Here is a 21233-nt window from a genome sequence, read left to right as displayed (position 1 = left end):
ATAGATATGAAGATAACTATGGATACAGTTGGAAAATCCTTGTGGTTTTATTTTCTATCATTATTTTTTTTCTCTCTTTCTTATCCTCTGTACCAGGAACCTGTAAATCATTTAACCAAAGAGAAAATATGTAAAAACAAATCCTACCTTGTTTTGAAACCTGTTGGCCTCAATAAAGACAAAATGTGTAAAAAAATAATTTCCCCGGATCCCTGCAAAGTTTCGGACTAAGCCTTGAATGTTTTCAACAATTGGTGACGAGCCTAGGCCAGACTGAGCGCACCTTGAGCTTTAAATTCAATATACCCTACCACTCATCTCGTTTCCTAGTAGCCCCTCTGGTCTGGTAACCTTGTTAATCCCGGTACGGTGTTAACATTACTTATATGTGCTGCAATATGGCTTAAACATAGGCAACTTGCTTCATAGAAAAATTGCAAATGCATATCGTAGCCTTACCAAAAGTAAAAAAAAAAAAAAACGCTTATAGCACCGTGGCAGAGTCATTGCTATTAAAGGGATCAAATGAGTTTACCTTGGTATAGTTGAATAATGACAGTCTGGTATGTAAAATGGACATACAGTGAAGCTCAGAACCCATTGTTGCTTCCTTCATGTAAAAATCCCACAACTTGAAATGACTGCTGTAAAACAGTGCTTTCTTGTTGTTTACATGTATAAAAGCATATAGAGTTGTTTTCTTCTTCTGCAAGTAACAGTGTGTTGTTTTTAGAAGGGAGTATTACAAATTTGTTAAAATAGACTATTTTTTTTTACGTTTTTGTTGTTTTTTTGCTAGCTATGGGGCTAACCTGTTACTTAGTTATTGGCAAAAAAAAAAAAAATCAACACCATAGCATTTTCCATTTTTATGAAATGAATGAACTTGAAATGAAATTAGGTTACTCTACTTGACCGTATCGACATAAGTGACATGACACTGTCATGAATTTGTCATAAACAAGTCATAAACGTTTATGACAACACTTCTGTTATTAAGTGTCATTCATTTTTTTTTTTTTCATAACAAGTATAAGTAAGTATATATACTCTTTTGATCCCGTGAGGGAAATTTGGTCTCTGCATTTATCCCAATCCGTGAATTAGTGAAACACACACAGCACACAGTGTACACACAGTGAGGTGAAGCACACACTAATCCCGGCGCAGTGAGCTGCCTGCATCAACAGCGGCGCTCGGGGAGCAGTGAGGGGTTGGGTGCCTTGCTCAGCCGTGCCTACTGGTCGGGGTTCGAACCGGCAACCCCCCGGTTACAGGTCCGAAGTGCTAACCAGTAGGCCACGGCTGCCCCAAGTTAGGATTAGGGTTAGAGGTTAGGATTTGGGGTTAGGTGTTAGGGTTCATGTGTCATGACAGTCTCATGTGTTCATGACGGTGTCATGTCACTCCTATGTCAATACTGTCAAGTAAAGTGTTACCAAACATTGTATTATTTTTAATATTTATAGTATTTTAATTATCAAGAGCAAAATTAGTACTGTCAATACATCATTTTATCAACTTCTCTGCAAGCATATTGTCAATAGCAAGCAAACACACTTAAATATGATATTCCGTCAATTGCTTTTGTATTGTCCTAATGTAAATTATTTTTGATTTTAGGGACATGTGTATAATTCCACTTCACGCATAAGAAACTGGAAGGACAAGAAATCATGGCTGGGATTTGCTCAGGTAACATGCTTTAAAGTGCTGTGGGCTGAATTATACTCAAATGTTGTGGGGAACTGGGACCATTTGGCTGTGGTAAAGGTCTGCGCTACCCCAGAGCTTTTCAGCTATGAAAACTTTAAAACGTCATGTTTAATCAGCGACACATGAAAAATATAATGCTAACTGCAACAACTGGTGAACAAGCTATAACCTTCCAAGGCAACATTAGGCTATTAAACCTAGGTGAATTCACAATGCTCCCAGAGTAGATTTTTCATTTTCGCAAAGGAATCAAAAAAGCCAGCTGGAGGAACATGAATTTGCGAGTGACTCTTTTTAAGCTTACTTCAGCAAGAATTTAATTGACCTATTAACAGCGAGAAACACTGAGGTTTTTTTACCTCATGTCTACAGGCAAAGATCCACTTTAGTGTAGCATGGGCTGTGTGTTTATTAGCTTACATTTTGTTGTGAATGTGTGCCTGGTACGCAAAATCGCCCCACTGAGAAACCCTATTCTAGAGAAACCTAACCTTAGGCACCTTCAGTGTTTAGTTAACTGGTGGGGTAAGTCACTGAACAGTCAAAGGGGCTAAAATTATGTTAATTATGCCAAAATTATGTTGCATACAATCACTACTTTCCTGTTATGTCCTTATAAGGTACAGGTTAACCCTCTATACCCCATAGCGGCCGTCGACTCCCGTTCTACTATCTCCTGTAACGGCCGCGACCGGGCGCAATTCTTAAAGCTGCTATAGTATAACCTTCATACATGAAATAATACAGTATTAGTGGATACATGGACACTAGACTTTTATTTTGACACACTTAAATGGCTAGGTCGCTGTCAGTGTTGGTAGTGACGGCGTTTAGGTATAACGGCGCTACTAACGGAGTAATGAGTAATCTAATTGATTACACTTCCCATTTTAATAACAACGTTACTGTCAAAAAATGCGGAGCGTTACTATAATTGAAGCTGTTTTTTCATCAGACCAACTAGATCTCTAAGCCGAGAGGCAAAGTACTGTTCTTCCTTGGTTAGTGGCATAAATGCTGACGATTGGTTGAGGTTGAGTAAAATTTCATGGTAAGCCAGGGGTGTCCAAACTATGTCCTCCATGTTTTACACAAAACATACCTGTGGCCATGGAAATAGTCTTTGGCATATGAGTGCTAATGCCAAAAGTTTTTGATCTAGTTATATTTGGCAAGGACAACAGCAATTAAGGCATAGCTAGCACATGTGGGATACATGTTAAGATGTCTGATATTTAAAGGAACTGTATCTACGATTGTGGCCAAAACTGGTACTGCAATCACTTTCAAATTACTGTAGAGCGGTGTATTCCCTCCCCTGACTGGCAGAGCTGGCAACCTGGATGCCGAAACACTACTGACTTCATGATTAGTAGATAGGTGGAGGGTGGCGCATCAGGCCAAAACACAACATGACAACATCAACACCAGTTGAGGGCTGCAACTTCACTTTTTAAATGACAAAATCCTGGCCGGACTACCGTTGTCAGTGATATAAGTATTTGAAATAAACATTATTTCTTAATGTCTAGTGACATATCAGGGCCATTTTATGATTAATTGAAGTACATTTCTTACATACGGTTCCTTTAAGGCAGCTGTTGACACTGTATAGTTTGTGTGACTTATATCATTTTGTATTGATACATTTATACCTAGGACTGCCTGCTATATTGTGATATGAGTAGCCACAATGTAACTGCCATTAGGATCAACCCTGAAACACTGGAACAAGAGGGAACCATCGCCATGCCAGGTACTGTATATCTCTCAGTCAGAAATCAGACTAATTATGTAATTTAACAAGGTTCATTCTCCAGTCATTTCACATGGTTGCTATGGTAGAAAATTGGTGTACTAGGTGGTTGCAATCATTATAAATGATCAGGGAAGCACAAACCAAAACCACATATAAAGTATTGTGGTAGTAGGCATGTCTAATCTGGTCATCTAGTGAATTTGCTTTGACATTCCTGTAACAGTAACTAAAGAAACATGATAAAAAAAAACACAGGGTTGGGAAGCTTACTTTTGAAATGTAATGTTAGTTTACTTGCTAGCCTGTTAAAGGTGTAATAAGTAGGGATGCAACGATACGCTCAAGTCATAATTCAGTACGATTCACAATATCGTAAACAGAATAACTATAGGCTGCCGGATCTGCTGTTTAAGTGGATTTGTGCTGGAGGATTAGAGTTCTTGCTCATCGTGCAATCGTTTTCATATGGAGTAAACACTCGAAGCAGATAAACGGCTAGAAGCTGGGAAAAAGCTAGCAACCAAACCAGAGTTTGTGAGGGAAACATATGTATAGTTTCAACAGCGGGTAATTGAATAAAGCTGCAACTCCTCTCTGTATCTTGTTGTGTCAGTAGGCTACTCTGTTGCGCACAACCTGCTGCCCCAAAGGTCAATAACTTATGACCAGTCTGGAACTCAGGAATGGTTAACATATTTCTCGGTAGTATTACAAAAAACAAGATAACGAAATGCAAATATACGTAATAATAAGTAATAATTAAGTAAAAACTACTTATCCCACCGAACTTGTCCCACCAAAGAGTTTGTTTATTTGTTTCCCCAACTAGTGTGGTAAAGTGTAGACACACCAGCAAGAAAGCAGCTCAACTGCTTGGTTTCGTTGTTCAGTTCAGTTGTTTGGTCTCATAACTAATGTTTCATTTTACATCATTATGTTCCAATCCTTGAGTGGTATAAGTATTGCTGCCAAAATGGTTTTGTTTGTGAACACTCATAGTGGTTAAAAGATTTTGATACATTTTGTCAGAAGACCAGAAGCAATCATGAAAAGTATGGATGTAAAAATGTTCGAAGTCTTTTTCATGCTGGTTCCTCAGATCATTGTGTATGAAGAATTCACCTTATATCTTTTAAGGTCTGAAAACCGATGGACAGAACATTGTGTTCACTGATGGAGAGCATATCAATCAGATTGCTGCCTGCAAAGATGTGAGTTCTAATTTTCAACAAAGCAATTGTCCAATGTTTGTCATTACAACAATAGCCTACACTGCAAAAAAGTAAATCTGTAAGTGTTATCAATGTCATATTTAGATAAAAAAATGTATTTGGTATTGTTTTTCGTATAAAGAGATTTACCCAGCGCTGTCTCGTAAGATCATTTTGACTTCATTTAATAAGAGTTTGACTTAATTTAAGGAGTCTTATTAAGGAGTTCTCGCACGCCATTGTTGTTTGTGTCTACGTTCCGCCTCAAGTGTTTGTCCTGTGTATTGTCTTGTATTTTTTTAACTGGAATGGCACCAAGACAAATTCCAATCAACTTTGTTGACATGGCAATAAATTATTGAACTTGAACTTGAAGCCCTCCCGGACACAGCGTGTGACGTCATTCACTCTACAGTCGCTAGGCTCCAAACTCAGCACAGTGATGCCTTCTTTGCGATTTCTGGTGACTTCAACCACATTACACTGGATTCCACCCTCACAAACTTTTACCAGTTTGTTGACTGCCCAACTAGGAAAAACAGGACAATAGATCTCATGTATGCAAACGTGAGGGATGCTTACAGTGCCACCCCCCTTCCCCCACTGGGGAAGTCGGACCACACTGCAAAAAATGAATTCTAACCAAGTGTTATTGATCTTATATTAAGATTAAAAAATCTATTTGGTATTGATTTTAGTATGAAAAGACTTACCTAGCGCCCTCTGAAAAGATAATTGTAACTTAATTTAAGAAGACTTTAACTTATTTTAAGGAGTCTTATCAAGACAAATTTGCTCAACGCACTGGCAGACAAATTTGCTTGTTTTAGGACAAATTTGCTTAACGCACTGGCAGACAAATTAGCTTGTTTTCAAGATGAGATGTCTTAAAATAAGTCCATTTTTTTAAAATTAAGTCAAATGATTTCACAAGAAAGCACTAGGTAAGTCTCTTTATACTGAAAACAATACCAACCAGTTTTTTCTATCTTGATATAAGATTAATAACACTTGGTTAGATTTTGTTAGATAAGCAGTTTTTGCAATGTAGATAAGTCTTTTTATACTGAAAACAGTACAAATTAGATTTTTAGATCTTGATATAAGATTAATAACAGTTGATTAGATTTTCTTAGATAAACAATTTTTGCCGTGTAGATCCTTGCTGAAGTTAAGGGCTATAAACTTTGAGATGTTTTTTATTTTTTTATTTACAAACGGTGATCTTGCACAAGACTTTTGACCCGTATGCCTGATTTTCAAAAATTAGTTACTGTTGAAATCCTCAACCCTATTCTACTGTCTGCTTCCGTTGGTGAACCGCACCTGAGCAAGCACACTTTGCAGTTCCTCGGGAAAGCACTCTAGTTAGTAGTTAACCAAGCTACCTTAGCATAGTCTGTGATGCTTTGCTGGCAAGGACTAGATATCAAACTATTTTGATAGCTGTCCTAAACATTGCCAGATATTTTCCACTTTTAAATCATAAATCTGGTCATGGTTCAAATTCAGAACTGTTTCAGTCTCTCATTACTGCAAATGTATTAACATTCAGACATTGAAGGTGTGAGAGTCCATTCTTGACATCATGTGTTAATAGTTAATAATGTTAATTATTTGAGGTCCACTTTAGTTTTTTCATTGTTAATATCTTTTGTTATTGCAAAACAGGATGGCTTTGTGGTACGCATCTATGCTGCCAGCTCAGACCTGGTGTTGCAGCAAGAGCTACAGCTAAAGCTGGCAAGGAAGTGTCTCCATGCCTGTGGCATCTCCCTTTTTGATTTGGAGAAGGAACTGCACATCATCAGTGAGTAATGCTTGTAAATAAACACTGTGATTATTTGGTGACTGTTGAAAGTTTTATGGGGGGATTTTAGGTTTGACTGCTAATTGTATTTATTTTTGAGTAAATATTTTAATGCACTTCATACCTTTGGAAATCTATTTTCTGTGCTACTCATTTGTATAGCACTTTGAATTACAAATGTATTTGAATTGTTACCATATGAATAAATCTGCCTTGCCTTGCTGAAAATTCTGTTTCTCAGGCACAGGGTTTGATGAGGAGGCAGCATTGTTGGGAGCAGGCAGGGAATTTGCATTGATGAAGACTGCCTCAGGAAAGGTATGGGTGTTACTTGATGGGGCCAGTGCTCTAGACATACACTTGCCTGTAGTCACAATGGCCCTCATTTATGAAACATGCGTACAACATAAAACAGGCGGGGCGTACGCTCATTTCCACGCAAAGCATGGCATTTATCAATTTGAACGTGAGCGGTGGCTAGGCTCGAATCTCATGTCAAGTCTCAACTCGTACGCAAGAATTCAGGGAATTCACAGAATTCAGTGAATTCAGAAAACATACTATTCCTCTAGAAAACCTCGCAGGTAGGCCTACTTTAAAAATAGGATGAGGGGGAAAACCGTAATTCTAGCCAAGCATTCAACAATGAATATTGAATATTATATTATAATACATTAGCCTATGATAAATGTGCAGTGAGCAGAATTTAGGCATGGCTGCATGTGAAATTTTTTATAGATCAAAATTACATAAGCCTAACAGCTGTTTTGAGTTAAGACTATATGTTTATTGTTAAGCCTATTGAATAATGATTCATATGCTTACCCCTATTATACGTAAATATGTATATATTTTCTGTGTGTGTGTGTGTGTGTGTGTGGTTGTGTGTGTGTGTGTGTTTGTCCTGAACAGATCTACTACACCGGAAAGTACCAGAGCCTTGGTATCAAACAAGGTGGCCCATCAGCTGGTAAATGGGTGGAATTACCAATCACCAAATCACCCAAGATTGTGCAGTTTTCTGTGGGGCATGATGGCTCACACGCCCTATTGGTAACAGAAGATGGTTGTGTCTTCTTCACTGGCCTGGCCAGTAAGGGGGAGGATGGAGAGACAAGTATGGACTTTGTTATTATTGGTTTGATTTAATTGAATATATCTGTACTATAGCCATTTTCCTTTTATCCATTGTATATTGACTGAATAACACTGAATGGTGTTCTAAGAGTATTTTTTTGGCAGTGTTTTGATTCGTTTGTCTTAAATTTACAGCCAAGAGTCGCAGGCAACCAAAGCCTTACAAGCCCAAGAAAATTATGAAGTTGGAGAGCAAGATGGCCATGTACACAGCGTGCAACAATGGCAGCAGCAGTATCATCACTAAGGATGGCGAACTTTACATGTTTGGGAAGGATGCTATCTACAGTGACAGTACCTGTAAGGGCGATATGAGCAGGGGTGACATGAAATATCAATTGCAGACAGCAGTTTGTATTTTCATTTGTGTGCTTTAACTCAAACAATGCAAATACCAGGGTTTATCTTCATATCTTCACAAATTATTCTCCTCCTGTTTAGGTCAGGTTACCGACCTGAAGGGCCATTTTGTAACTCAGGTAGCCATGGGCAAGGCTCACACTTGTGTTCTCACCAAGAGTGGAGAAGTATGGACATTTGGAGTGAACAACAAGGGTCAGTGTGGCAGAGACACAGGAGCCATGACACAGGCTGGTAAAGGTAAGATATGGATATTATACAAAGGAGGCTAAAACCCATGGGTGCTATGGTGTAGGTGTAGTGGTTAGGGACTTTGGTTTCTAAGCAGCCATTGTACCCTTAAGCAAGGCAAGAGTTGCTGCAGGAGTGCTGTCCCTCTAATTGGTCTCTGTAAGTCACTCTGGATTAGGGTTGCACAATTCTGGGAATTTTCAAAGTTGGAAACTTTCCATGGGAATATACGGGAATTAACGGGAATAAATTATCATTATCATAGTCCCTTCAGGTTGTCATTTTCATAATCGACATTGTTGACTAATTGTTGCAGCCCAAGTTGTCCCCTTAGAAGGCCAAATGCAAATCCTTTTCCCTATAGCTCTTGTCATGCCATCATAGTGGTCCAAATATCTCAGCTGCCAACATAGCTATGGATTTTGCTGCTTTCTTAGTAGGTTTGCAGGAACATTGATTTATTACTAAAGATGTTTTTCTATATGGTTCCAGTGTTTGGAGTAGAGAACATGGCTACTGCCATGGATGAGGACCTGGAGGATGAGCTAGATGAAAAGGAGGAAAAGTCTGTAATGTGCCAGCCAGGCATGCACAAGTGGAAGCTAGACCAGTGCATGGTGTGCACCGTGTGTGGGGACTGCACTGGATATGGAGCCAGCTGTGTCAGTAGTGGCCGTCCAGACCGTGTGCCTGGAGGGTGAGCCGATGCATTCATAAACACAGTCTTGCACATACTTGGTGTTATGCACATGCAATCACTCACACTAATTGCTCATAAACACATTTTCAGACACTAGGGGTGTCACAATTCTCCAAATCCTCGAGTCGATTTAATTTTCGATTTTAAAGTCACGATTCGATTCCTTTTTTGATTAATATTACTATTAATGTATTCCTTATATGTTATTTCTTTTTTGGCCTTTTCCTATTCTGTTTCGGGGGGGGGGCTTTTATTTTGAAACTGCTTTTTATTTTGAAACTGTTCCACCCCGCATGACTCTATTACGGAATAAAAACATGTCGAAGCTCATTGAAAGTTTGCTACACAAGATTTGGACAAGCCTATGAAATACTGATGTAATGTATTCTGGTCAGGCGAGAGGAAAATTAAACTTTTTGGGTAATTTTTTTCCGGGAGAATCTTGCCATCCACCAGGATGATGAGGATAAGACATGGCTAGACCTTCCAGTAGGACAATGATCCAAAGCAAAAACAAAAATATACTAATTACTTCTAAATATAAGGCAGGCAGAATGATTTTCCTAGAGGTGAAAGACACCACGCTTGACATTCACTTTTCTGTGCCTTTTTAAATGGCTTATCTGTTGGCTACTTTTCAGCATTTGTGGCTGTGGTTCTGGAGAGTCAGGATGCTCAGCTTGCGGTTGCTGTAAGGCCTGTGCTAGAGAGCTGGATGGCCAGGAGGCCAGACAAAGAGGCATCTTTGATGCAGTAAAGGAGATGATACCCTTGGACCTGCTTTTAGGTATTTATGTCAGTCCACTCACCACCATTATCAGTGATCATTCCAGTTGCATTTTGTCTTCACACATTTCTGATTTTATCACATGCTCAAGTTTGCAGTCTTAGTAACTTTCTGCTTCTGCCTTGTTGTTGCTCAGAATGTTTGTATATGTATGCATCTCCATTTTTCTGCGTGTGTGCCGAGTGTTCATCCATGGTTTTGTTTTTTGTTTTGTTTCTGGTTTCCTCTTCTTTCTTCTTTTGGCCTATTGCTACATTTTTCTTTTATTTTAGCTGTCCCTGTCCCTCCTTCCCCAGGTGTGAACATTGAGGAGCACATTCAGATAAGGCAAGAGGAGAAGAGGCAACGTATTAACCGCCGACACCGGTTGGAGGAGGGCAGAGGTACATCACCTATGTCTTCCATGAATATGTGAAAAATATCTCAAACATTTTGCATAGACATTTATGGAATATTTAGTTGGTAGTGTTACCTAACACATGTATATCCACAGTGATATTTTTACATTTTCTTTTCAGCACTTTCAATTCATGGCTGATTTAAGCATGTATTATTTTTGTTTTTATTTACACACACACGCACACACACGCACACACACACACACACACACACACAGACAGACAGACAGACACAGTCTACTAGATTAATGCAAAAGTTGTGAACGTTTTTGTCAGGCTTTGACCTTGTGCATATAGATGTCTTTAAGATCAGGATGTTTTTAGGCGTAAACCATGTTAATTCATCTTCAATATGTTGGTTATAGCTTCATTATAGCATACCACTAAAAACCTCTGCATGTACCTTGTGCTGTCTTGCACCTACCAAACCAGTAGAAGCAAACCCTTCTAGTTCTATAAGTTGCAAGGTGGACCCATCATGGATTGGATTTTCACAGTGTATGTATGTCAGGCTACCTTCACCTGGATTGGCAGTCGCCACCTTGTCTATTTTGGCCCCGACTAGCTGGCGGCATAACAACCACTTGTCTCTTGTCGCTGTAAAATGCCCGCTTGAAAATCAATGCCAGCCGGTCTCTTTGCTGCCGTCTCCTAAAGCTAATGTGATGTAGGGTAAGGATAAAAGTTGCTCTTATCTTGCCGATTTTGGAGAAACTGATGAAACTAGACTGCATTTCTGGCGGGAACTGCGAAAGTGTGCTTGCCCTGGTCCGGTCAGCAACGTGAGAAGACAGTGGCATACGCTATGCTGAACCTGGCTTGATCCAAGCATTCTAACAGTGCCTTTCAGTGTTGGAGCAGTGACAATATCTCAAAAGCTTTAGGAGAGGGCTATTCAACTATTGGCATGCGGGGTGAATGCTGTTAGTTGGATTTTACCTGTGGCCTGCCTTCGAATTTAGCTTCTATGACTAAGATCAAATCAATAAAATAAAACGACAGCAGTAATTGGCTGCAAAAATAAATAATGTCACGTGTCTTGCGCGTCTCAAACTGGGCTATCAGGTAACCTACAGAAGATTTGAAATTATGAAATATGACCAATGCATTAAAATGCTGCTTGTTTGTCAGGATACTTTTTCACTGATTTATTTAAAAAAAAAAAAGAACTATGAGTGTGAATGTTATATATTCCATCCCCTAATTATGTTTTACTGGTTTATTTGACAAATAATCTATATGGATTTGCTCTATAAAGACCTTATGTCTGGGATTGTTTTGAGAGCCTGGGATTGTTTTGAGAGCCTATTGATGTATCTCAGAATAAAGGAATACTTCATATTACTCTAAACCACCGTCTGTAAATGAACTGTAAACTACTGTCTACATTGCACTATATTTCTTGACCTCTCTCTGTATATTTCATCACCTTTCTATACTTTGCATCACATTGCATATGCATCACAGCTAAGATCTTTGGTTGCTATGAAGGCCAGTCGTTCTAAATGGATGGTTGCTATGGCCAAAGGCCCGTTCTATCTCTGCCGTTGTCAAGCGGGCATATCGTAGAATTCTGATTAACCTTATCTTATTTGAAACATCTCTATTTTACTTAGCCCACTTCCATACAGTGGGTCACATTAAGAAATGGCCACTTCATTCGTGCTCACCGTGATTCACGCAGCAACATTATTAAACTAGAAAATGTAATTCCAGGGAATTACGAGTGCATGAAAATGCAAAAATGGCTGCTGAATGAAATATTGTTGAATATAGTCTAAAATATAATCTAATATAATCTAAAATATAATCTAAATATAATAAGTAAAAAGATGGAGGTCAGATAGAGAAAAAAGCTGGCGGGGAGCCATAATTGATGACCGCTTACAGTTGGAATGGCCGAACAGTTAAATAGTTTAAATAGTTAAATTATTTTATAGCAAATTATTGTATTGAGGACTTATTTTGAAGTTGAAGTTGTGGGCAGAGGAAACAGTTGGCGGGAGCCATAGTTGATGACCACTGACAGTTTGAAAGGCTGAACAGTTAAATAGTTGGATAGTTAAAATGGTTAAATTATTTAAAATGGAATTATTGTAGTGAGGAGTTTTACTTTGAAACAGTTGTGGGCAGAGGAAACAGTTGATGGGAGTCAAAGTTGATGACAACTGACTGTTGCTAGAATAGTTATGGTGGTTGCTATGCTGGTTGCTAAGTTAATGTTGGTTGCTAGGTTTTAACTGTGAATGTGGTTGCTAGGCTGTTGCTAGGGTACTTGAAGTCGTTTCTAGGTTGTTGCTAGGGTGTCCATGGTAGCTACTATCAGAAATAAAGGAGTTACTACAGTGGTTTGCTAGTATAATCATGTTGGTTGCTATGGAAACTGATATAGATGCTTAATTTCAATGGTTGCTAAATTGGTTGCTAGGTAGGTGGTGGTTTAATATAGTAGGCTAGAGGCAGTTGATGATAACTGATAGTTGGAATAGTTGAAAAGTTAAATAGTTGGATAGTTCAAAAATCCTTCAAATCAAAAATCCTTCTAATAACTTATGTGAGGCTTGGTCCAAGGATCATGTACATCAAGTTTCGTGAAGTTCGGGCCAAATGTGAGACCTGTGAAAGTTTCGCTTTCTATTCAATCCAATATGGCGGACGAACGACACGCCCACTTGACGTCATCTTCTCGAGCAAGTTACACCGGTACTGACCAGATGTTTGGTTGGAACGGTGTCTCTGTCTCAAAGGGCCTAGGCGCAGGAGCTGGCCAAAAATCAGGGAGACGGGAATAATAATAATAAAACTTAAGAAGAACAATAAGTGTGCTTTGCAAGCACACTTAATAATAATAATAATAATAATCATAATAATAATAATAATAATAATAATAAAACTTAATAAGAACATTAAGTGTGCTGCTTTCAGCAAGCACACTTAATAATGTATGTTGGCCTTTTTTATTTTTTACTAAAAGTAATTCACAAAGCCTCTTGGAACTAAGACTTACACCTCAGTCTTGGAGAACTAAGAAAAATTTGACTCATAACCCACAAAGTTGAAGTCCCAAACAAATGATAAATGGCTCTATCATTCCATGTGGCAATGTAAAGTGGCAATAAAAGGCCACAATAATCTTTACTTCCAGGTTTGCTTTTTTGAAAACTCTTGGGAAATGTAATTGCTGCTGTGCCTTTCAGACAAATGCAGTAGTGTTGGTAGAGCAGGAGAGATCAGCAAAGATGTGGTTCTCAGGAATTTGAAGGAGTGGACCTTTTCCACCATGCCCTCATTGATGTGAAGTGGGTCTAGGATGGCATTGTGCCTCCTGATGTCCAATATGACTTCTTTTGGGGTTTTTTGTGTTTGTGTTCAGTGTCAGTTTTTTGACTGGGCGTGAGCTTCTTAAACACAATGGTGTCATCTGTAAATCTGATGGTGTTTGATGCAGTTGTATAGAGAGGTAGAGGCCAAGTTTGACTGTTTGTGGGCTGTTTGTCAGGAAGGCCTTTTCGCAATGTGAGGGACGAGATATCTAGGCCAGACAGTTTGCTGCCTACATATCCTGGAGGATTGTATTGAATGCTGAGCTGTCATCTATGAAGAGCAATCTTACCTTGTGGGTAGTGAAGGGGAGAAATTTGTGAAGCTGGTCAGCACAATTTTTGAGCACCTTCCCTTGTTCCTTTCCTTTGCTCTAGCAGTGTGTTACAGAGCCTTGTCTCCTGGCCTGATGGTGATGTACAGTGGGTCCCAGTTAAAAGTTGACACTTCATTCACGATCATGGTGAATGGTGAAATGTAAGTACAACTGCAGCCGCTTGGGGGCAGCATAGTCCGCTGTGGAGTTCCACGGTCGAACCAGACGGCACATTCGACAGCAAGGGCTGTGATTGGCCGAGTTTTCAGTGCGTTTCTCTGTGTTTTTAGCAGCCCCTGCAACATGCTAGTCCACTGTAGCCTAAGCCTTGTACATAATGTTAAACACAGTTTTGGATTCAGTGGCAAGATTTCTTGATTGTACAGTGTCTGTCTCTCAGTAATGTTTTAAAATGAGAGCTTCGTCAGCTGGCAGTAGGCTACTTTGTCGGTAGTCATGAGAAGTTCGCTTGCTAACAGAACATACATATGCTGCCCAGAAACCTTGTGAATAGTTCTGATTTCTTTTACTACACTAACGAGGTTGAAATATAGACTTTGCCTACAGCATCTCCTTAACAGTAATGTTAACAAAATGACAGCATTCATATGACAAAGAAAAACGAATTCGGTCACTCAAGACTGTGCCACAGCAACCAGTGTAGGCTACAGTCCTACCCAATAGGCCTACTTTCGAAGCAGATAGCGTTGTCTGGACGGCCGAGTGGGTTAATGCAGTGTTTCTCAAACTTTTTTCAGATGGAGGACCACTTAACCAATAAAAATGCATGGACCACCTAGCTAAAAAAAATAGATTAGACCTACTTCAACAGTATATCAGCACAATAGGCCTACTCACTGAACCACCTTGCTTATTGTATTTTCACTTTGCTTATTGTGTCAGAGGATTCATATGATTTAAACTGGCATATCTTACATAGACAGTGTTGCAGAACTGTTTGGATTTACATACAAGTTGGTTCAATATTGCAAACAACTCATCTATATCATATTTTACCACGCCTGCTCAGGACCACTTGGGATAGCTTGCGGACCACCAGTGGTCCCCTCAACCACACTTTGAGAAACACTGGGTTAATGCACGTATTTCCAGAACAGGTCTGCAACTTTCAGGCAGTTCTGAGTTCAATCTAGGCAGGAGCAGAGCCATATAAAAAGCCTAGGCCTATTGTTATCATTTTTGCAAGGTGTTGCTCCTGGCAATACTTGTTTATAAGACGTTTGGTGACTAATTGATAGCTGTTTTGGGACACGCTAAACGCTTCTTTATAATGAGCGATCCGGGAGTAAAACGACTGTTACGCTATTGTTACAACTGTAGGCTACAATGATTGCAATACAAAAATATGCCGTTTTAACTTTTGCCTCATGTGTTTTCAGGTTTGAGGGCTTTTTGGCAAGATTAACCTTGGTTAGACTCTGCATATGTTATTTCTCCTTGGTTGGAAAATAAAGTCAATTTTCGACACACGCCTGTTATTAGTTCAATAACAAGTGTTGCTTGTTAAAACATGTGACTAGTGAAACTCAAATGATTTTAGAAATATTTAGCCAAAGCCAAAAGTGTTAGAGAGAGAGACGCCGGTGCAGCTCAGATGTCTTCTTAATTTTCTTTATTCTTTAGTGAAAGGTGCAGAACATTATTAAACTTTGACTAACGCTTCGATATTCGTTAGTCAAAAACATCGACACATCGAAAATGTTAGTCAAAGTTTAATAATGTTCTGCACCTTTTACTGAAGAATAAAGAAAATTAAGAAGACATCTGAGCTGCACCGCCTCTCCTCTAAAAATATCTGTCCTGGCCTGGTTGCAATGGATTGTGGCCAAACGACAGAAGCGCCGGAGAACCCTCCTTTGTCTACCAAAAGTGTTACTTTGTGCCCCTTCCCCCCACTGCTTGTGAAAGAAGGGGATGGGGAGGGGGCTTAACGCGAAAAAGCTTAATGTCACAAAACGCAGCGAAGTCGCTTTTAGGCTACAGGAAGTGGGGAGGGTATGGGATGACCAGAGCGTCATCTATCGCCTTTCCAGGCACACAGCTCGTTATATAGCCTATCGACTGCCTTAACAGATAGGCTTTGCTCTTGGGTTTGGCCTTACAGCTTACTCAATGCTTTTGTTGCTTGCAGTTTGTTAAATAAAGCGATGCAGATTACATTATTTATTTCTGATTAATTGCGCCTTTTGATGTATTTTGCAACATTTGCCTGTTAGGCTGGGCTACTGTCAATGTCCTACAGGTCAATGTTCAACAATTGCTGGTGTAGGCCTAGGCTATTAATCAATTAGGGACTGTTAGCTATTTATTTAATTAAGGGGCTACCGGAGGAGTTTTGGGAGCGTTAGTCAAAAAAAAGACGCGTGACCCTCCCTTGCCAGCAAGAATTTTTCTATGACTCTCCAAAGTGATTGAGAAAAAAACGCATGACCCTCCCCAGTCCCAACAATTTATTGATGCCTTAGGCTACTGGGTCAATTTGGGAGCTTGCATGCTACTTACTCCTTCCTTGAAATGCCTTGAAAAGGCTGTCGCTTGCACAATTTCACAAATAATCACCGGGACCTAAACAAACCTGTCAACTTTTCCGGTTTATCGCGTATTTTAACTTTTTTCCTCGCTGTCTTGGGAGGAGCTGCAGGGCCGTCGCAGGGGAATCGCGAGGCCCCTGTGCGAACTTGACAGATGCAAGGCCCTTTTCACTTACGTGCATGAAATCATGCGATAGCTTACTTTACACATAGCCAAGGCTACCGTCGGTGTATTTTAATAGTAGCCTAGTCTAATAAGCTAGCTTATTAGCCAGCTTGCCTTTAAGAGGGGAAATTCAATTGTATAGCCTATAACATTAGCTGAGTCACATATTTTGCCATATGGTGTTTATCATAGGCTACATCACGAAACCAAATAGTGTAACAAAGGCGAACACTTTAACAGGGGGAATTAATTGGGCATAAATCATTGTGCTGAACGGTATTTGTCAATGAGCAGAAACACACACGACATTCAAACTATTGATAAGATGTACTGGTCTGTATCTATAGGCTAACATTGGACAAATAAATGACACTGACTCGCCATATCCTGACTCAGGAAAAAAAACTTTTTCTTGCTTTGCCGCAAACTCAGCAATGAAATCATAGGCCAGTTTGCAGGTAGCCTAACGTCTTTTTCATAGAAGGGAGAGCCCAGTCTCTCCTGTGACATGGAGGTGTGCAAATAGTTTTTAACAGCCTGTTCAACTTCAAAAAGCTTCGTTCACCCGATGCCAGTCACTGATCGCAGTTTCAAAGAAAGCTTCATCTTTTTAAGTTTTAAGTGCAGTGGCCCCTATCTGCCCCTTTGGAATTATATCTCGAGCCTATTATAAGGTCCAGTGCGTTATGTCCTGGGATTCGATGTGCTCAAAAAGAAAAGAAAAAACACTTTTTTTATAGATGGTTATGAGGAGCAATGTGAGAGAGAAATTTGATGATCATTGATCGTTGTTTTGGGACGTTAAGCCTTTTCCATAGGCGTCAGTGAAGGAGATTGAAGAATGCCCATTTTTTTATACGAAAATATTTCTTAACTACAAAAACTCAGTGTCTAAGAACTCAGTGTCATTCAGACTCAACCCTCTTGTTGTTTTATTATCTTTTTCGTTGTCGTTTCAACGTTGGCAAGCAGGCATGTTGCGGTTGCAATTTAAGTGAAATTTCTACAGTAGGCCTACAACATGCTGTTAGGCTGGGCTACTGTCAATGTACTTGTACAGGTAAATGTTCAACAATTACTGGTGTACAGGTTATATAATCAATTAGCTAAATCATTTGTCCAGCTGTTTAAACATTTTTTTTGTGCTACAATCAAACGCAAAAGGTGCTTTGATATATTTTTCGTTTGAACATCGGCAAGCAGGCATGCTTTGGTTGCAATGAATGAGGATAATTGCTTTTTTTTGCATTATTTTGAATAAGACTCGCTCCAGTCTCAACAGCACATACTTTTTCCACACACTAAGTTCTAACACACATACTGTAGGCCTATCCCCTCTCGCTTTCTCTCTCTCCATCCCTGCACACGGTGCTTTCTTAAAGGAGCTGCACCATTTTACAACAATTGCATCTACATTTTCATATTAGAATGTTTTGTCAAGTGTAAGCTTAAACTACCGTGATCAATTTAAGTTCCCGTGCCCCCGCCAAGGCCATGGAAGCAGTAAGTCAGTCGCGATCAAAAATAGTAGTGGCACCCAAGTGACACCTTGTGGTTGTTTGTGTCAACTGCAGTTTGTGCCATTTCTGCTGAGAAAATGGGGTGCGTGATTCATGAAGGAACCCGTCCAAACTTAACGGGGACCCACTGTAGCTGTCCTTGACGTTTGGCTGAACCTCACTTATATACTCTAAGTATTTTGCCAATACGGCAAAAATAAGGTGTGAGTGAAACAATGGCCATAGAAAACCTAGGCGTTTGGTGAGTCTTTTGTCATGAACTATTGTCTTGTCTCGTAAAAATGAAGATGTGGCCACCAAAACGCTACAGCAAAAGTTAAGCAGACTACAGCATTTTGCTTGACTTGTGCAGCAAGCGGGACTCTTAACTCCTCTCAACTTTTTATGTTACTAAGTTACAGCCATTGTGCCTAACTATCTGATTTCTATTATCTAACAGATTGTGGCTACCAAACCCTTCTGTAATTGAGATGTTGACTTAACAGCATGATTGTTGTGAGAACTTGTGAACCTTGATTGGTAAAGCTAACTATGGTTAGATTGTGCTTTCCTTGTGACTCATTTAGCCAGGCGACAACTTGTAGTTCAGTGTTTTTTAGCTGGTAGTAGAGGCGTAGCAATTTTAAGATGTTACAGGTCTAAAGTCCACACAAAGACAACAGGCACGCTGGCTTTATTGAAAGGAAACAAATGTGGGTTCTCTCAAGCAGAGAGATTATGATTTCCTAAAACCCTGTTCATTCTCTCATAAGGATTTTTTTCTTACAAACCGGAATGTGCAAAAATGCTAATCGAAAATACATGCAAATGACAGTGGTCACCTCCACACTCTGTTCTTATGAAGCAGTCCTGCAGCTGTGGGAGAGCTCCCTCTTTGTCTGGCTTTGTTTTCCTCCTGAGGGTAGTGTATACTGGCATCAGGAGATTATTGATTTGCTCACTTGCATCTCTCAAGTTTGTGCTGCTAACCTACCTAGGCTATGGGATTTAGGTCATTTAGGCCTGCTATTTGGGTTTAATGTAATTTAGAAATAGGCTACGCAAACATGGCAAACCTTTACATCTGGAGAGAGCTCCTTGCTAACAATCCCACTAGCTCATGTCACGTCCCTAAACACTTGAAATGTGTTGGAGTGGACATCAGAAACACATGCAATGTCTTGCCATTAGTATGAAGTTAAATATTGATGCAAACTTTTTGTATGGTGCATTATTGTTTCTTATGGCATCACCATCTATGTAATGTAAGAATTACAAAAAAAAAAGATTACAAAACACTATGCAAATCAAATGTATCTATCTGAAACGGAAACCCCACGGAGTTTGTTTTGTATGCTAGGCTACTTATTCCCAACTAGTGCGAAGTATAGAGCTACAGTATACCAAAGGTTGTTGGCTACTCTACACCAGTGACGCACAACAACAACTAGGCTACACTCACGCATAGTTTAGGTGAGCTATAGTTAAAACAGAAAACCATAAGTGCGAGAGTATTAGCTGCATTCAACGCAGATACATGAATCTAGCTTGTTGTATGTTCTTCAAGTGCAAGACTGAAATAGCTGCTACGCGTCGCGAGTAAGCTTCATGAAAGTGTAGAGGCTACAATAATTTAGGGGAAACTAAGTATCGGTGGGTGATATCGGGGAATTTTTATGAGTATGAGTATATGGGCCCAGTATCGGCCCGATGCCCCGGGCCAGTTGCGACGGTTCCGCGTGAATTCCCTGCTACTTGAAAATCAAGAAGATGGATGCTGCTGCTGGCGAACAGCGCGACACAAGTTAAGCTTTTTGAAGTTGCCAAAAGTCTGATCAACTAGCCAACTAGCTCTGCTGGTGGGAAAACGCATAGGACTCATGAGTTGTAGCGCTATCCTATTGCGTGCAGAGGGAATTTAAAAGACAACCGTTTATCCCACCCCTCGGATTAAGCACTGCGAATGGTGAGTTCACAGACATTTTGATGTGGGTCTGGCTCATCAGGCTAGTTGGGAGGTTGTTGCTTCATATGAAGTATAGCAAAGGTATACCCTCTGCCCAGTGTTGCCAACTATTTCAAATGGAAAGTAGCTAAAGCCAGCTCCATAAGTCGTTAAATGTCGTTGATTACGTCACAGACTAATTTGCATATCAATTACATCACCAGATTGTGCCCCCAAAAAAAACAAAAACAAACAAAAAAACGGCCCTTTAATTTCCCTTTACACCTGTTTGCTTTTCTCCTAGGCCTACTCAAATAGGCAACTTTAAGAGCCTAATTTAAATATATTTCATTTAGTATACTTGTATATTAGGGTAATTGATACGCTTTACACTTCTGTACATCTTGTCATACACCAGAATGAGCATTGAAAATCAGTCATTTCCAACCTATTCCCAACTGCTGCATTTGCTTTGCACAGCTTGAAGTCTGATTATAACTTCACCATAGGCTACACACAATTTAACCTTACGACAATGGCTATAATTTGGATTTATTTAGTTAATGTCACTCGGACAGACCGACAGAATTTATTTTTTTTCCCTCAGCCGATAGTCTCTCCTGCATTGACAACATTGAGGCTACATAGCCTAAACGAATGCTTTAGGTTTTTGTAACTTGTATGCTCAACTATCTGTTTGTGAATGAAGTTGTAGCCTTTCCTTTGTTGTGCGTGTCCCTGTTTCCCTGTCTTCATGTCATTGCTCTCGTCTCGTTGACTCTGTATACTACATAGGCCAGTCATTACTTTTATAATCATGGGGCAACGCTTTGGGCGAACTCGATGTAGGCTAATTCACAAACGAAACAGGCATGAGACTCTTACACAGCACAGCCGAACTCACTACTCACTCAGAAGAGTAAAAAGGGACGTTACATGCCATCACATCAGAGTCTAAAAAAGTCTCCAAGAACGCCAGAAAAAGTAGCTAGATTTGTCGCTAGTCGCTTTTTACAAAAAAAGTTGCTTGGGGGGTCTGAAATCTCGCTAAATATGGCGACAAAGTCGCTAAGTTGGCAACACTGCCTCTGCCAAATGAGGTCAGTCAGTTGTCCTCTTTCTAAGGCTAATGTCAAATTTCTGTTGGATGGAATGTTTTCACTAAACTTTTTTCGCATTACATTTTTAAGATGTTGCCTAAAGTGGTCAAATTTTCTGTCCACAGTATTTTGCTAATATGAGTTGTGTGGAAGTGGTTTAGATTTAAAATGAAACACCAATACAGTGGGCATCGCTTTCAAATGGCCACTTCAGTCGCGCATTAC

The 21233-nt window shown here is 39.7% G+C and overlaps 1 protein-coding gene across 15 annotated transcripts in view; it reads left to right on the top strand.

The window, feature by feature from the left end:
* The window catches only part of mycbp2 (MYC binding protein 2), a 283844-nt gene that overhangs the window by 34761 nt on the left and 227850 nt on the right, over window positions 1-21233 (top strand). For 8 of the 15 annotated variants that reach the window (XM_048239181.1, XM_048239179.1, XM_048239178.1 and 5 more), the window contains 11 exons: window positions 1624-1695; window positions 3376-3472; window positions 4613-4686; window positions 6358-6496; window positions 6738-6814; window positions 7409-7613; window positions 7769-7983; window positions 8080-8233; window positions 8717-8921; window positions 9566-9711; window positions 9984-10094. In XM_048239181.1, coding sequence (XP_048095138.1) covers window positions 1624-1695; window positions 3376-3472; window positions 4613-4686; window positions 6358-6496; window positions 6738-6814; window positions 7409-7613; window positions 7769-7983; window positions 8080-8233; window positions 8717-8921; window positions 9566-9711; window positions 9984-10094 — 1495 coding nt within the window. Of the gene's footprint in view, window positions 1-1623; window positions 1696-3375; window positions 3473-4612; window positions 4687-6357; window positions 6497-6737; window positions 6815-7408; window positions 7614-7768; window positions 7984-8074; window positions 8234-8716; window positions 8922-9565; window positions 9712-9983; window positions 10095-21233 lie in introns of all 15 variants that reach the window. The other 7 variants (XM_048239192.1, XM_048239190.1, XM_048239191.1 and 4 more) reach the window with 3 other exon arrangements.

Source organism: Alosa alosa, chromosome 3, assembly GCF_017589495.1.
Source record: "Alosa alosa isolate M-15738 ecotype Scorff River chromosome 3, AALO_Geno_1.1, whole genome shotgun sequence".
In the NCBI taxonomy this organism is placed as follows: Eukaryota; Metazoa; Chordata; class Actinopteri; order Clupeiformes; family Clupeidae; genus Alosa; species Alosa alosa.
This window is presented reverse-complemented; position numbering and strand designations above follow the sequence as displayed.